This window comes from Microchirus variegatus (assembly GCF_963457635.1).
Source record: "Microchirus variegatus genome assembly, chromosome: 8".
Taxonomy (NCBI): Eukaryota; Metazoa; Chordata; class Actinopteri; order Pleuronectiformes; family Soleidae; genus Microchirus; species Microchirus variegatus.
This window is the reverse complement of record NC_139809.1, coordinates 1,545,173-1,563,363: the sequence shown is the minus strand read 5'-3', so window position 1 is coordinate 1,563,363 and position 18,191 is coordinate 1,545,173. Positions and strand designations below refer to the sequence as shown.

General features: G+C 39.8%; 1 protein-coding gene across 1 annotated transcript in view; it reads left to right on the top strand.

Moving 5' to 3' along the window:
- The window catches only part of reln (reelin), a gene marked incomplete at both ends in the record, with an annotated part of 81,456 nt that overhangs the window by 15,905 nt on the left and 47,360 nt on the right, over positions 1-18,191 (top strand). The window contains 2 exons of the mRNA XM_083893811.1: positions 661-768; positions 16,131-16,269. Coding sequence (XP_083749937.1) covers positions 661-768; positions 16,131-16,269 — 247 coding nt within the window. The remainder of the gene's footprint in view (positions 1-660; positions 769-16,130; positions 16,270-18,191) is intronic.

Genomic DNA, 18,191 nt, shown 5'->3' with positions numbered 1-18,191 from the left:
CTCAGCTGTCTTCCTCCAGTAATGTAGTTGGCTCTGTGGTCCCGTCACTCAGGGTGTCTGTTTACTGGGCAGATCAATAGCTAACTTGCAGCTGGATTCGCTAAGCTATAGATTTGTACAGCTGGATAAAAGGCTAACGGCAGTTGATTGTTCTCCTACTGTTTGTGTTGAGCTGTGATAAATATCACTGCTATCAAGTTTACAGCCAATTAGCTCATCGCTGTCTTTTTGTACGTTCACCACTACAATAATTGTCAGTAGGTTTGTATTGCTTTCTCTTTGTTTGATTTTTAAAAACATGACTTGACCCCCCTTTCAGCAGATTCTGTAGTTTTGCTTCTGTGTGTGCTTACGTTTTTGTTCTAACACCTGCCTGCACATCCTCTCCTCCTGTAGGGTCACAGGAGATTTCCTGATTTCCTAATTAATGGTCTGTTAACACCTGAGCACTGTACTCATTAGTAGCAAGATGTTAGTGATCAATATATGCTTATGCACATCACACCAGCTAATTATCTGCTGAGCCTGCAATCAAAGTGTGAACCTATATCTTTGTATGTGTGATCTCTGACAACTCTCTGACAGGATTTATGAGGACAATATGTGGTATTGCTGTAACATCAGCCTTACCTGTTGTGCTTTCTCTCTCTCTCTTTACAGTAACCATCTCTACCAGTGTATCATTTGATGGTCTGCTGGTGACTGGCCTCTACACCTCCACGCCAGTCCAGTCAGCTCCCATTCCTGCTCCAGCTGCCTTTGGTTTCGGTAAGTTCTTGTGTTGTTAAGCTATAGGGGTGCTGTTATCTCTACTACTACTTTCTGACGTAGTGGTGCTGAAAAACAATCGTCTTTAACATGAATCGTGATGCAGACGCGTATGATTCCGCATCAGTGCAGATGTGTGTGATGAAGTGTGGCTTTCTCTTCTACACACATCACGCTTTACATAATTCAAGGCAACACTGTCTTGAAATGGATGTTTGCAACCAGCTACAAGAGGTTGCATGTTTAGCAGTTAAGTAATATAAATGTGACAGGCTTGCTGCTTTTCGTGTGGACAGCCCCTTAGATCTGGAACTCTAGAGCATAACCCAGCTGAGTGATTCACGTCTGTTCCCAGACTGAGTACAACACCACACACCCATTGTGTCAGGCCATGGGTGGATGTCATGATGTGACTGTGGTTCTGCCAAATGGATTTTCACTGATTTTTTGAGCAAAGACAAACATGTGAACTGAATGTGAGATGAGGAGAGGACATTGGAGTAACCGACATAACCTGTAACATCTGGTTACAGGTTATGTCTTCCAGTTGAATAGTATAGCCAAATTACTTGAAACATTTCTCTGAATCCAACGATACAGATTGCTGGAAATAACGTAGGAGCTGATGCTACCATTTCATTATGTTGATTTGCTGTTAAAACTGCAAACCTATGATGACATTAATAGTGTGTTTGTCAAACAAGTTGTCAGTCCATCCAGCCAATTCTTGTGATTTTTTTGGAACATCTTCAGGATTTTCATTCAAATTGGCAGAACACTTGGACTCAAGAATGAATCGATTAGATTTTTGTTTTGAAAATTCTACACTCTCAGATGGAGCCACATGTGAAAGGGTGGAGGTTTTCTAAGGGTGATGGACCAGTCATAAATAATTCCTCTGAGAACACAGCTACTGGCCTAGAACTTCTGTGCAGTGGGTTCACTTATCCTGACTAATTCCACTGTTCCTTAGACGCTGACTTCACCCCAGCCAGGGGCAGCTTTTTACTCTTGGCAGCACAGTTTCAATGGGGAGGCATCTGTGCAAGGATTGCATCACCTTTGCTTCACTCTTCTTATTTTGAAAGGTTTTAAGGGGAGGGTTGCAGTGAAACATTAAATGGCAGTAGCTTGTGGGACTGTGGGTCTCTGAAAGGTGTGTGGCTCCACAGCCTTCTATTACTGTATATTCACTCTGCTAAGCAGAGATGTTGTTCAGGTGAAACAGAAGGATGACTCTTTTTAGTATCCATTACTGAGTAACTTATAGTTTCCTTTTTCTGTGATATGAATTAATGTATCTGCACAATTATAACAAGATTTATATTAAAAAAAATACTGTATAACTCAGTAGCTGCAACCTGAGTTGTACTGCGCACCATGCTTTACAGTAGTATGTTGCATTCGTGTCCTCAGCCTTGGGAGGCCTGATGTTGGATGCTTACTGAGAGGGAGAGTGTCATTAATGAGTTCATGCAAACCCATTGACATTGCTATGTAAAAAAAAGACTCTGTGTTTAAAAACACTTTGAGAAAATGTAGCAGAGCAATAATATATATATGATGCAGCTTGCTATGCATTGTTGCTGTCACACTTTTTTGTTTGTTGTAAGAAGATCCAATCCTCCTCACATAGGGGACACAGATACACATGGACAGCAACATGCATACACACAGAATTCAAAGGAGAAACTAATTCTTACTTAAGAGTACTCACTCCAGCTGTGTACAACTGTTGGAGCAGTGGCTAGCTGTGTGAACATGTGGTTAACAGCTGCATCAGAGCAGGAACCGGCATAAACTCAAGCACGAGAAGAATGAAAACTCACTGCAGCACCACCACACGACTGCACACATTTAGAGAAGTTCAGGGAAAAATTAGAATGTATTTTGTATTAAGTCACAAGCAACAGTAGATTATGAATTATATATCCTGTATTTACTGAGAAAGAGACAGATGACCATATATGAGGCACACAAATGGCTTGAAACAGTGAAAAATTGAGGCTGAGTAAACCGATAAAAGTAGGGAGTTGTAGAGACAGAGAGGTTAGTGTTTGTACATGGTGTTTGGGATGTCTGGTGGTTGGTGTGGTCAGAGCTGTGTCAGTGAGCAGACTGGATGACTGCATGCCAGCCTCTAAAAAGATAATTCCCCTCTTCCTCCCGTGTCACTCTTCACTGGCATTTAATGGGGGAGAAAATAATCATAAAACCAGCGCATGTTCATGCCCGTATATGACTAAACTTCGCACAAACACACACCCTACATCACCGGTCGCCTTCTTAGTCCCTATTGTTTTGTCATGTCCACTAATACAGACAGCACGCAAACTCGTACACAAATATTATGTTGAGACATTTTACGAGCGGTCACTCCCTCAGAAAAACAATGCACTTCACAGTGCATTGTTTCATAAAAAAAATTATTTAAAAAAGTGAAGCTTTGAGGAACAGACATTTTTTTTACTTTGTCATCAGAACTCGACACCCACTCATTGTCAAATTAGCGTGATGGAGTAGTTTGGGTGGCATCGGGGTAGTGTTAGGAATGTTGTTTTTTGGCTTCTGGACTGAATTACTGCTGCGCCATATTACCAAAGCCTCATTCCGTCTCTACCTCAAGACAAGACACGAGTCACAGCGTGGTTAACCACAGACCCTTTTAACGTTGTTATTGCTTTGCTGTACGACTTGCGTCGAATCAGACAAACTAGAGCTAAAAAAAACATTACGTTTGGGAGACACGTCTTCTTGAAGGAGGGAGAACACAAGTGTGTAAATTGTCTGTGGTCTTTACCCATGTTCCCTGTCTGACTTAGACACAGCTGCAGCAATTATTCTATTTCTTACATACGAAAGACTTAAACAACAAACTCATTATATAATTTTGTGCTAAGAGATGATGTAGGGGGTGGACATTTTGTTTTATCTTGTTGAAGAGTTTGACAACAGAATTATAAAGATTATAAACTGTCTGAGTTGTGTGAAGAGGATGTGTATACACTTCTAGAAAAGCAAAAAAGGTCTAGAGGGATTCGGATGCTGAAGAACTGCTTAGTCTTTTACTCCTTTGACTTTTACTCTGTAGGAGCTCTTTCTTTCCATTCCAACATGTTGGCTTTCGATCCTACCTACACCTTAAAACTAACATGTACAAAGATTTAATGATGAAAACAATGGCTTACACAGATAAATTTCATCTTGATTTACAGTATTTGCTTTGGGTAGATGAAAGAACACCACACAGCAATGATGAGATGATATATTGGTCTCCGTATTGGTCCCCAAAGGCCCGAGCCTGGATTGAAAGAAACACGACACATGATTGATTTGCATTTGCCAAAGTAATGACAACATGTTTTTAAAATGATTATTCATTCAAAAATAAAGACAGAATATGTACTAATGTTGAAAATGTATTGTATGTATATAAATGAGTTGTTCTTGTGATGATTAATAAAAGGCACTTAAAAGGAGGAACAGGCTTTAAGATAGACAAGATGAAAATGATAAAATGATAGGTAAAAATGCCAACGTGAGCATTGGCTGTGAGTGGAGAGTGAAAAGAGAAAATCCTACAAATCGTGCGTGAAAAATGACAAATGGTTACAAATTAAAGGGAGAGGGTATGTGAATAATACAAGGAGAGGAAAGGAGGGACAGAAGATGAGCTGATGGTGTTCCATCACTCCCTCTGAAGGAGTGGCTGATTGGTGTGGCTGTGCCAATGCTGAGCCGCTGAAACTGGTCATTGATGGATGAGCTGTGTGTCGAGTGATGTTTATATTGTCGTTAATTTGCATATTTGTATGCATTTGTGGGGTGGTTGACTTCCGTTAGCAAGCATCAGTCCCCATCTAGATATGATGGATCTGGCTGTCTGTCTAAGTGACTTGGACATTCAGCCAACACATGACGGATGGGCTCATGCTAACACACAACCCGATCAGAGATGAGATCCTGCTGCACCTTGACCTGTGGAGGAAGGGCCAGAGAGGGTATGTAGTCAGAAGTGTATTCATGCCACCCACACATGCCACAAATGAAAAATATATAATACACCATAATGAATGGTCTTTCTTTCCCATTATGCACAATTCAAATGTACATCTTTACGCACACATAATTTTCAAGGCTGAAGGTCGGCCGTCTGCACCCTTGCCACCAAGCCAGATTGAATGTCAGCCAGAATGTCAGACTGTCGGAGAGATGGCAGCTCATCTTGTCAGTATTTACAGAGACACACGTCAGCCTCCCGAACAAAGCCTTGTTTTGGAACCTCTGTGTTTTCACACACGCAGCCCTAACAGTCCCAGGAGAGCACAAGTGTGCTTCTGCATACTCCTCCATCAATAGGATGAGGAAATCTTAGAAGAAGATACTGTGTAGGGAGAGATAGAGCATAAAGAGGAATGATATAAAGAAAGGGTGGTGCTGAGAAGAGAGAAGGGGCAAGGGAAGAGGTTCCCATGGGAAGAGAAGCTGTCAGTCCCTAGGAGACTTCAAACACCCTCCATCCCTGTGATCAGCCTGCTCCCTGGTTCTCAGCTGACAGCTCCCTGACTGTGCCGCTTAGACTCCCTCATACAAACGCATAGATACACACATACACACATGCTTGCAACCATAAGAGCTCTCACACTCACCAACTTATCCACTCATAACACAGCATATTCAAATTCCATTGACATATACACTCTCATGCTGATTTCTCACACTCAGGGTTGTGAGTCTGTGACACATTCCCTGTGACATCCTTCTTCATAATAACCTTGAACACAGTCAAAGTTCTCCTGTTGCAAAACTGCCAAGGACACTGCACAAGCCTAAACTGTTGCGCTTGAAGAGTTGGCTGAGTGGAGGCAAGGTGGTGGTGGTGGTGGTGGTAATGTTGTTAATAATGATGATGATGACTTATCTAAGCCATCACTCCTTTTCTGCTCAGGGCAGAGGCACCAAGAGCAGATCCCTCTTGATGATGAATTCATTAGTGTAGGAGATGAAATGAGTTGTCAGGGGCAGGGTTATGTATGGGAGGTGATTTGTGTTCTCTGCAGCACAGTATTAGATCAGGCTCACAATCAGCCGGGTTGGCTTGCTGTAAATCTCTCGTCTTTGCTGGCACAGGACTTCCCCACCCCTTATCGGCCCTCTGGTCTGAGCTGCTGCTCCCATTGCCCGCCATGTCCCCCCCCCGCCCCCCCACCCACACTGATCTCACACTGCCTGGTGGCGAAACCGGTGGCTGTTTATGAGTCCAGAGAAATGCTCATGTGATTATGCATGGCAAGTCACAGGGCCTCATGTGCAAAGCTTCCCAAAAGCAGCCATACTTTCAAGCCATTCAAACTGAAAACAGCACAATCCATTAATAATTTAAAGTAGCTCTACAATGGACCGGTGCATTCGTGTTGACCATACATTCCAGCAGCATAGGTCTTGCCTCTCAGGTGTGATGGCAGACCTGCATCTGAGCACTGCTTCTGGGAATTTACCATTTCACTTAGCTCTAACTCTCTTGGAATACAGAGTCCCTTCTTTGAACTCCCACAGCTTCACTAGGTGTTCTTACATCTGTATGGGTATGTAGTGTTCAGTATGTGTATCTATATTCATGCGTGAGTGTATCCTGACTTGCACGCATATTATTTGTATGCACATGCTGAGGATTTCAGTGCCGTTTCCCTTTATTCTCTGTATTTTGCATCCAAATGTATGGTATAAAAGGTCCAGGGTAACACAGGGAGCAGAGATGGAAAACAAGAGCTGGACTGACTGTGATAGTGATTTCAAAGTGTTGTATGAGCTTTTGGGCAGTTTTATTTTCTGTTTTATTTTTTGTCCTGCAGGAGAGAGCAGCAGGCGTAGGCTGTTTCTCCCATGTGTGGTCTCTCTTGAGTAAAGCACTGTTATTTTCTGCCATGCAGAGAGGTTGGTTTCATGCCAGAGAAAGAGAGAGGAGGGATAAATAAAGATAGAATAAAGACAGAGAGAGAGCTTTGACTCAAAATATTTCTCAGATTGACACATCTCTGTGAACAATTTTGGCTTTGCATCATTTTAAAACAGCAACAAGCTGAGTTTGAAAATATTCCTTGTTGTCTTGTGATATGAAACTGTACTCAACGTCTATATGCAACTTGTAAGTCTGTGTGGGCATCTGTGGGACGGCAAGTGTGCAATACATGCTGTCCAGGCTGGACACGGAGTTGTATTCAAGTTATCTCACCCGGTATTTGAAACGGTGGAATTGCCCTCTCTGACTCTGTGAGATGAGGAAGTTAAGTGACTCCTCTGGTTTGTCCTTGTAGAGCCCTCTCTGGATCTGGGTCTCTGCTCACTTAAAGCCTCAGAAAACAAAAGGTGTGCTCAACTGCCAAATTTTTTTTCTCATTTTATAGGAGTTCTTGTTGAACCACTCACCCAGATACAATCTGACCCATATTTTGGCAACAAAAATAGTTGGTGACCTTCTCTATGTTTTGCCCTCCTTACGAGAGCCAGGCTGCCTCCCAGCACTCCTCTGTCAAACCAGGCTCAGCTCCAGCCTCCTTCAAACACAATACACAATCCTGTAAATACACATGCATGCAAATGCATCACACACCCTATGATTTGCTTTCCTAAGGCCTCCCATTGCTCCTCACCTGTCGCCTCAGGTCACTGTCTCTCATACTCAGCATGTGTATGTATGAGACATGGCCTCACCAGGTTGCCTGCGTTTCTGCGGTGATGGGTGGGAATCAGGGATGTGGGTGCAATGAATTAGCGCAAGTCAAATCAGATTAATTAATCCACAACTCAAGCTATTAGCCGAGGAGTCGTGTTGAATTAAAAATCAAATTAGCCCTGGCGCCTGCCGGTAAAGCTGTGTTGTGTGCCCGCCAAGCTACAATGACACATACCCACGGAAGGCTGTCGCTTGTGGGCTTGATAAATTGATGTATGGAGAGATGGATGGATGGATGGAGGGATGGTGGAGGTATGGCAGAGGAAATAGGTGCTCAAGTATAGAGAGATGAAGGGAGGTGAGTGACTTTGCCAACAAGGGTGGTATAAGCCCTTCCTGTGGCATGAAGTCTGCTGCCTTCGACTGGGTGCTGCTCCATAAACCTCACACCACCAGCACTTAGCAGGCCTGGCTGTTGCTCCAATTAGGTTATTTAGCAGCACTTTACCCTGGCAATTTGTATGTTTTAATCTGTATCAGATTAAGACAGACATGGATTTTTCGTTCTACAAATGTTTTGTCTTGTCAGACAGAGGTCATTATATCACACTTAGAAGAGAAGATTACTTTTATTATTATTATGTCTTTTTTATAAGCCAATTGTCTTTTGTAAACAGTTTGCCGATCTAGAACCATTTTTACCTGTACCATACTTATCAAGGATACAATGAGACACTCGTGAATTTTACATTAAGATTTCATTCCAAACTAAAATGCTCAAAGGTGCCACATGTGCATTTAGTTTTTCAAATAATCACGGTTTCTATAGGTTTCAGCAAAACCTGTGTTTACAAGGCAAAAGATCACAGTGTGTGCCTTTTTAGCAGCGCTCCATCTTCACAGTAGACTGGTTGCTGTACAGTTGTTGTTGAATATTCAGTACAAGCAAAATAAGATTTATTGACATTGCGTTCCACCGCTGTAGACAGCTCATGGTGCGTAAAGAAATTATGTTTGATACTCAACATGCACTATTTCTGCTGGATTGGTAAATAATCATCTATTTATTTTAACTGAAAATACAGAATATATAGCATCTTTAAACCGCACTGCTCTGGTCATGTGTCTAATCTTTCGTGTTGGACCTTATGTATGTGCATCCATTTGGTTATAAAATACAGTAAGCACATTGAGGAGTGTGTGAGTGCGCCTTTGAGATGGATTGTGGGGCTGTGCAAATAGGGAGAAGTCTCATCTATCATAAAGGGCGGAACTCCAAAATACACAGCACTTGTTTGATTCAGAACAACATTAATTTTAATTATGACACATTAGTTCAGGAGGGTATATCATGCTCCACTGGTGTTCCTTTATTCCATTTATCATTCATGCTTGTGTGACTTATAGCTCTTTGTTATTGAAAGAAGCAGAATTGTAGCTTTTCACAATTACACTTATTTTCTTCTGTTATCCTCTTTTAGTTTTGGATTGTTGGTTTCTGTAGACATAACACATATGGGCCATATTGTAGCAATGAAAGCAGCGTATCAAGTAATCGTGTGTGTGTGTGTGTGGCCTCGACTTCAGTAGTTTATGGATGATGGATGAGATGATGCTGTGACATACAATGGAAGCCTAAAAGAAAGAGAAATTGTTCTGTTAATGTATGCATATGGACAGAAATTGGTCAGATTCTTGGAGCAAGACAATGAAGGCAAACATTTTTCACAAAACAAATTATTTCTTTAACAGAACGTGCAATTAAAAACATGAAAAATCCTAACAATGTAAACACATACTCATGCCCAGTAGATCTTTCATAAGCACTTGTTTGTTTACTTATATTTTGTATACTGCTCCGTGAACCTCCAGGTGTTCTTTACTGTCATTTAAACACAAACGCCTCCCCCTCACTTTTTCCCACAGAGTCTCTTACCCCTTTTCCCCATCCGCTGGCATCTTTCACCATCCATATTAACACACAGCTTCCTCCTGGCAAAGCTGTGCCGGACCCCTGCCATCACCACAACGCTGCCAACCTGTCTCCATGACACTGTGATTGGCAGATGCTGAGATGGATGCCCATTTTAGCCAATGGCAGATCAGAGTCAGATTGTCATGCCTGCCGTCCAGCTGACGGGCTGAAGATGGTGTTGGGAAGAAAGGGTGAATGCAGCACAACAGGCTCGCACAAACACTCACATAGCGTGGGGTCATTCAGACTGCACAAAGCATATGAGGTCCCTACTCAGACTGTCAGCGCTGTTGTGATGTATCATTTATGTCGCCATTGTGCGGCCTTTTCCTCAAACACGTCGACAGAGGCATTATTATGGATCTTGACAGATTCCCATACATTCGCAGGCTTTTTAATAACACGTGTTAATGCTCCAGTAGTTTTATGACAGATTTTAAGAATTACCACATGAAATATGAACCTTTAATGGGTCTGCTGCTCTCCAAATTATATCTGGGGTGTTGTCCTTTGAAATGTCACAGTCTGGGCATGTGGGAGAATGTGCACTTACATACACACACCACAAAAATGGAACACTACAACACTGGAAACGTTGTGCGTCGTTAACGTTAATTTGTGCTCATAAAATGAGACCCAATTTTCAGTTTTTAATCAAAAAGCCACTAATGACTGGTGAGGAATACAAATTCCCTCGACAAAAATCAAATAGTCTAATCTCCTTTTACACATTATGCTCCGAGCAAACTGTGCAGACAAACACAGTTGTGTGCATCTGTGTTTACGGTTCCATGTTTTTCTCCCTCTGACATTAAAAGTGCACAGGATAAAAACAAACAACTGTTGTACAGATTGAGTGAGAAATAAAGAGACAAGCACCGAGAATCCTGACCTTCTGGGACTGAATTGTATTTTCCAACTTGTCAGCATTTGCTTAGCAACAGAGAATAGAAATCTGATTTTTTTTTTTTTTCCTGGCTTGAAATTATATTTAAACCATTTAATGGAGCTTGATATAGTCCAATCAACCAACCAGATCATGTATGTAAACTAGTTTCCTGTTGCTGCTGAGCCAGACATTGCTGAAGGACAGTTGTGTAATATTGACTGCAAATTCCAACAGCTATTTAGTGCAGACCAGATGTCAAATGGTGGGTATAAACTCTGAATGATTCTGGTAAATGGACTCATCAGTTTGAATGGTGTCTCTGGATTATACTCACAAGTCACAAAGCCTATCCATCTATTAGGTCTAATGCCAGTTAGACTGGCTTCTGCTGGTCCTACAGTGTGAAGTCAGTGCCAGGCTGAGCCACCGATTGCCCATCTGCTCCATCAGGGAGAATTCTCACTCCATCTATTTTACTTGTTTTGAGTTTGGCTGTGAAAAGCTTATTAGCTTTGCAAAGTGAGATATGAAGACCGATACATTTGTGCCGTCTAAAAAGGGAGATGTTACAGCCTATATAGACAGATGTGAAATAAAGTGTTTACATATTTAAAAGAGACAGACCAGATGGAAAGGGGAACAAAATGTGTTTTTTTTTTGTTTTTTTTCAATCCTGGAGACACTGATGGACTGAATATGAATAAATAGGAGGCGGTGAACTTCCCACTTCCTTTTTATGTGGTGTTTTAAAAATTCACTGCAATTACCAGCGGAGATTGATGTTGGGCTGACAGTCCTACAGCCAACATATGACCTCTAAAATCCAGACACACCCATTTCCTGTGTCTCTGTGTATCTGAATGAGTTTGTGTGTGGGCAAGCCAAATTATGCATATTTAAGTGTGTGAGTGTGTGTATGTGTCCATATTTATGAAACATGCTCTGCCCAGTCATATCGTGGGAGTTAACAGGTCATTTTCCCTTGCCATTAATCACTGCTGACAGCTCATAAGTGCCCAATCTGCATGTCAAAGAAAGAACTGTGTGTGTGTGTGTGTGAGAGAGAGCGAGAGAGTGAGTGTGTGCACATAATTTGAATATGTCTTGAATTTGACTATTGTTGTCCTTCAAGATCCCAGTGTGGCTGTACTGAATTAGAAGTGGACTCACTGATACTTTTCTAACTTGATGAGTGAATACAACACCACTGACTTACATACTGTTAATACAACTTTGGTCATTGTCGTCTCAGTAGGTGAGTCCTGTGTGTAGCGGACAGTGGGATAAAGAGTCCAGATCTCCCTATTAGTCCCGTTATAACTGTGGCATTATCATTTTATTATATATTATACTTTTCCCAGAGATCTTGGAAAAACAAATAAGTCAGAGGTCAACTGAGAATAAAGGAATGAGGAATGTTTGCAGTGTGTGTGACCACTGCATATCAGGTAGTACTGTTATCACACAATGACAACAGAGTCTGTTTCTCACTTTCTCTGCTCATCCCCCTGGGCAGATCCAGGAATTTCAGAATTTTCTTTTTTCTCACTCCAGGTTTGCTTAAGCTTGTTGTTACACTGGGACATTTGGGATTTCATTGAATGCTCTCATTGAATAATAGTGATTTTTTTCGCGCTCTCTCTCTCTCCATCTCTTTCCACAGCAAGACATGAAAGGGACTAGTATCGTTATTTGCATTTTTATGCCTGAGTGTATTTTTCAAGTGGGAATAGAAATTCTGTGAGTGGTGTTGAGTCCCAGCGCTGCTGTGTCCTGGAGTGCATCAGTCTGCCTTTTCATCTTCACACTAGCCATACTGCTCAGCCATATCATCAGTTCTCTCTGTACCATCTCTCTCTCTCTGTTGCTTTTTCCTTATGTCCTGAATTTTATGTTTATTCTACCATGATCCGATCCATTTTTTGTTTGTTTTCCTAACTGAGCAAGAGTTACAGTAGCCTGTTGAACATTAGATTTCTTTACCAGAGCTTTCATAACTGAAAATCAAAAAACACTCTAACACTTAAGTTTTCAATGGTGCCCTTTCCTCATTTTTCTTTTTCTCACTGATGAGTGGCAGCCGCATAACCATAAATACTGCTTTGAATGAGTGATTTATTCTTAAAGATCTTCTGTCCACACTTGCCACAACTCTTTACTGTGCGCTATCTCCTCTGTTCAGTCTGCTGCTTAACTCCATCACCAAGCTTTCTCTTTCTCTTTGTCTATGCAGCTTTCCAGACAGCATTTCCATTGCCACGAGACCTAATAAGCTTGTATTATGCACATTTGCGGGGATTCTCAAATGGCACCATGGCAAAGTCATGAGAAATAGTCACAGCACTTCTCCTTCTTTTTTCGCCAACCCCTAAATTGGACAGTTAGTGCTAAAATTGTTTGTGTGTTTGTGTCTTTTTTGCGGCAAATGTGTGTAGCAACAGCATGGATATCACGGTTTAAAATTGAGAAGAGAAGTTTGAAAGTGTGTTGCCCTTAGTGCTTTATGAGACCAACACAGAAACAATTTCTGCTGCTTTGTATGTTGGTGCTTAGAGAATCTTGCTCTAGCAAACAACACAGCAATAATCCCAGACAGTAATGTGTGGTTATGTGTTTCTCCATATCAGTACATATGTGTTTGCAAAGGACGCAATGGAGGCCATTATGCAGAGAGACTGCAGCAGGTGATGGGAGAACAGCAGTGCTAATAGTGGCCGATTACACCTCGGTTTGTTACGCCAGCAGCTCCTTGTCAATGTAAAGGGCTGCTTTGCTTGACGCCTCGTAAATTTGACAATTAGGATCGCATGCTGCATGCACTTGCACATCATGCCACAATATATCAGCACCATGTAAAACCCTCTTAAATCATGTTGCTTTGATAATTCATCATTTTGACCTCCAGTTAAAGCCTTTAATATTTGATGAGAGGAACTACAATTCTGTTCAAAATCCCACAGGGTAAAATAAATGCATCCTGCTCCATCTAAAAACATCCACCGGCAATGATAACTAGGTTTGTTTGTACCGCGGCACACACTTGCATACACATCGGTGTAAATTTCATGCAACCCTACACAAATACCGACTATGGTGCTGCTGACATTGTGTATATTTATGGATGTAATCTATGATGTCAAATTTATTACTGTCAGAAAAGGGTGGAATTATTTCTCCTTAAATAATTAGTTTTACATCACACACACACACACACACACACATTCTTGTACTTGCTGCATACTGAGGACTGCGTTGCTGACAAAGTGAGGACCAGCATTTCCACTTTATAAATCAACACAATTACAAATATCTACTTCATGAATGACATCTATAAAGAACTACTGGTTGCAGTACCATAACATGTCTGCAGGTGGAGCCCCAGAGCAAAAAGGGCTGGAAAACATTATTATTTTTTATTTTTTTGGTCCAAAATTTTACAAAAACATGTCGACCAAAATTTTTTTTTTTTTAATTTGACCAAAAGTTTTTGGTCCAAAATTTGACAAAAACATCATACTTATACTATGTCGACCAAAATTTTAACAAATCTTTGACAAAAAAATGTTGGTCCAAAATTTGACAAAAAAAGTTGGTCCAAAATTTGACAAAAAAAATGTTGGTCAAAAATTTGACAAAAAAAATGTTGGTCCAAAATCTGACAAAAAAAAAAATTGGTCCAAAATTTGACAAAAAAAAAATTGGTCCAAAATTTGACCAAAAGTTTTTGGTCCAAAATTTGACAAAAACATCATACTTATACTATGTCGACCAAAATTTTAACAAATCTTTGACAAAAAAATGTTGGTCCAAAATTTGACAAAAAAAATGTTGGTCCAAAATTTGACAAAAAAAATGTAGGTCCAAAATTTGACTAAAAAAATTGTTGGTCCAAAATTTGACTAAAAAAAAATTTGGTCCAAAATTTTACAAAAAAAAAAATTGGTCCAAAATTTGACAAAAAAAAAATTGGTCCAAAATTTGACAAAAACAAAATTTGGTCCAAAATTTGACAAAAAAAAATTTGGTCTAAAATTTGACAAAATAAATGTTGGTCCAAAATTTGACCAAAAACATTTTGGTCCAAAACTTGACAAAAAACATTTGGTCCAAAATTTGACAAAAAAAATGGTCCAAAATTTGCCGAAAAAAATGTTGGTCCAAAATTTGACCAAAAACATTTTGGTCCAAGATTTGACAAAAAAATTTGACCCAAAATTTGACAAAAACATCATACTATACTATGTCGTCCAAGATTTGACAAAAAAAATTGACCCAAAATTTGACAAAAACATCATACTATACTGTCGTCCAAAATGTGGAAAACAAATTTGGACAAATTGAGTATAGCATGTTATAGCAACCTCGGGAAGTGATTTCAACGAAAACAAAATGAGGACCGGCGAAAATGTCCTCACTCTGTAAAATGACCTCACTTTGTTGGATAAAAACCCTCACTAGTCCTCAGTATGCTGCAAATACAAGAACACACACACACACCTTTGCATATTGATTTGCACATTGAGCCAGAGGATATTAAAGCTCCAATGTTATTAATCATTGCTGATTATGTTTTCAGTGGAGTGAGATTGAGGAGACAAGAGCAGCGGAGAAAGGAGAAGACTGTGTATACATGTTATAACGAGCAAAGGCCAACCAACAGAGCCTTGTAGCTAATCCACAGTCATACATTCATACACAGATGGGATGTTGGGTATATTTTTTAAAACTGGCTGAATGTGTTTGCCTCGTGTGAGCGCGACCAAATTGTAGACTGTGTGTTGCAAATAGGTAAAATGCCTAATTTGTTTGCTCAGATGCATATTCCATTGCGATTGTTACTGCACCACAAATATGTATAGTTAAAGTAAATTATTTAACTGTTCTGTAGTCTGCACAGTGATTGATGAGTCCAGCAGCTTCTTGTCCTTGCCCTCTGTAATACGAGGGAAAGATTGTGTGACATGATGTCATTTCATCGGTGCAATCATAGCCGGACACGGACCTCGATTAATATGAACGCTGTTATGTGGTGTCAGCTCAATGGGAGAGGGTCCAGAAAAAAAAGAAAAAAATAACTGATGAAAGGAGAGAAGTAGAGAGGGGGAAAAAAGAACAAAGGAAATGAGGTGAATGTGAAGTAAGTGGGAAGCAGGAGGCAATGAAAGAGTAAAAGAAAACAGTAGGACATCACTGGATGGAAAAAAACCGGTACAATGGCATGAGATCAAACAAGTGAGGAATGAAGCAAAGAGCAAACAGAAGGAAAGGAGGATCAGGTATTTATGTGCAAGACTCCAGACATAGTTAGATGCCAACACCCTGTTTTCTACTATGAATATTGTGTATATCACATATATTTTCTTCATTTGAATATGCTATATGACTATTTTCAGGATGAATTCATATCAATGTGGACAGACATGTTTGAAATTGTTAATTGGTAATCTCTCTCACAGTTTGGTGATGGTAACTGCAGTCGAGTGGGAATTAATATTTAAAGGCTGCGAGTGGGAATCTTGTGTTTAAAAGTATCCATTCTACCAGATCTACAGTATGTTTAAGTAATTGTTTATCTCTGAATGTGAATGAAGGACAGTGTTACTCCACTGATGCAGTTGTCACACTATGATGAAGTCACTTTTGCAATGTAAAGCACAATAGAGGTGTGACTGCGGGTGACAAATTCCCATGCTGGAGAGAGCGAGGTTTACGATGGGACGACCAGTCACATTCGAAATATATAGCTTCATTAAAATGTTTGTAAAATAGCATAAAACAATATAAAAAGTGTCTCATTTATTCTGTTTTTGTTTTCCCTGCTGCAGGAGTGATGCCATCGCGTCAGTTTGGCGCAACCCAGTTTGTTTGCAGTGTCGTCGCTTCCCACGTGAGCCACCAGCCCTCCACCAGCTTCAGCTTTGTCTGGATCGCTCCACCACCTGGCACTGGTTGTGTCAACTTCCTGTAAGTCATGTTTTAATTAATTAAATTAAATTATAGGACTCTTACAGCTGCCACACGTTGAATCCACGTAAACTGCAAGAATATCATGTGTTACTGTTGTGTGGCCACATTTGACTCAAAGAGACTGAGAAGGGGCAGAAAGGATGTTGAATTGTCTTCCTGTCAGAGAAAGCCTGAATGCTGACTGGAAATAGGTTAAAACAGGAACAGGGTTATCATGGCTGTTTACATCATAATTACCTTGCTTGACATGGCCTGTGTTGTGACAGGTGTGAGTGTGTGTGTGTGTGTGTGTGTGTGTGTGTGTGTGTGTGTGTGTGTGTGTGTGTGTGTGTGTGTGTGTGTGTGTGTGTGTGTGTGTGTGTTCTTGTACTTGTGGCATACTGAGGACCAGCGAGGGTTTTAAACCAACAAAGTGAGGACATTTTGGCCGGTCCTCACTTTGTTTTCATTGAAATCACTTCCTTTGGTTGCTATAACATGCTATACTTCAATTTGTCAAAATTTTTAATTTTGGACGACTTTTTCTTAAATTTTGGACCATCATTTTTTTTTCAAATTTTGGACCAAATTTTTTTTTTCAAATTTTTGACCAAATTTTTTTTTTCAAATTTTTGACCAAATTTTTTTTTTCCAAATTTTTGACCAAATTTTTTTTTTCAAAGTTTGGACCAAATTTTTTTTTTCAAATTTTGGACCAAAAATTTTTGGTAATTTTTTTTTTTTCAAATTTCTGACGACATAGTATAGAATGATGTTTTTGTCAAATTTTGGACCAAAAATTTTGTGTCCATTTTTTCTTCACATTTTGGGCCATTTTTTTAAAAAATTTTGGGACAACTTTTTTTCAAAATTTGGGTCAACATTTTTGTTCAAATTTTGGGTCAAATTTTGTTTTAAAATTTTGGGTCAAATTTTGTTTTAAAATTTTGGGTCAAATTTTTTTTTCAAATTTTGGGTCACATTTTTTTTTCAAATTTTGGGTCAATTTTTTTTTAAAAATTTTGGAAAACATAGTATAGTATGACGTTTTTGTAAAATGTTGGACCAAAAATTTAAAAAATAAAATAAAATCGAAAAAGTTTTTTTGCTCTGGGGCTCCACCTGCAGACATTTTATGGTACTGCAACCAGTAGTTCTTTGTAGATGTCATTCATGAAGTAGATATTTGTAATTGTGTTGATTTATAAAGTGGAAATGCTGGTCCTCAGTATGCAGCAAGTACAAGAATGTATGTGTGTGTGTGTCTGTGTGTGTGTTCCTATCATCTTATTCAGTGGGCTCTGTAGAAGACAATTCCTATGTTCTGTATACCCATTGTTTAATTTAAATTGTCCAATCTGTTGACCTTGTTTGGTCTTCAGCAGGCAGTTGTTTTTTTTGCTTTCTTCTGAGACAGTTTCAGCATACGTTCTATGATACTGTTTTGTAATGGATGGATTTAAACAATGGTCCATGGTCAACGGAAAGAGTGTGACTTATTGGTCAGATCCACTCACGGTGTGATCCATTACATCCTTATTGTCACTTAGTTTATCTTACTCTTCATCATTTCCACCGTCTCTGTCTGGAAACACTCTCAAACTCTGATTTACTGTCCACTGTTAATAGTCAGTCAAAGTGCATTTAGCAGTTGTTGGAGAAACATAGAGGAAAATGGTGTCTTCTCATAAATCTGCCTCACAACACAATGCTGAATTGCACATGTGGTTGAGGAAAACATGCACAGTTTTTATACATTTGACAAAGGTAATTCTCATACTTAGAAAGAAAACATTTTGATGCAAATACTATTATCATTTTAATGGCTCTATACTCAAACTGCAAACTAATTCCTTGTTTATTTTTCTTATTTCATCACGAGTCATCCTCTTTCAGAAACATGAAATATTCGGGAAATTGCACATCAGTGTTTCATAAGA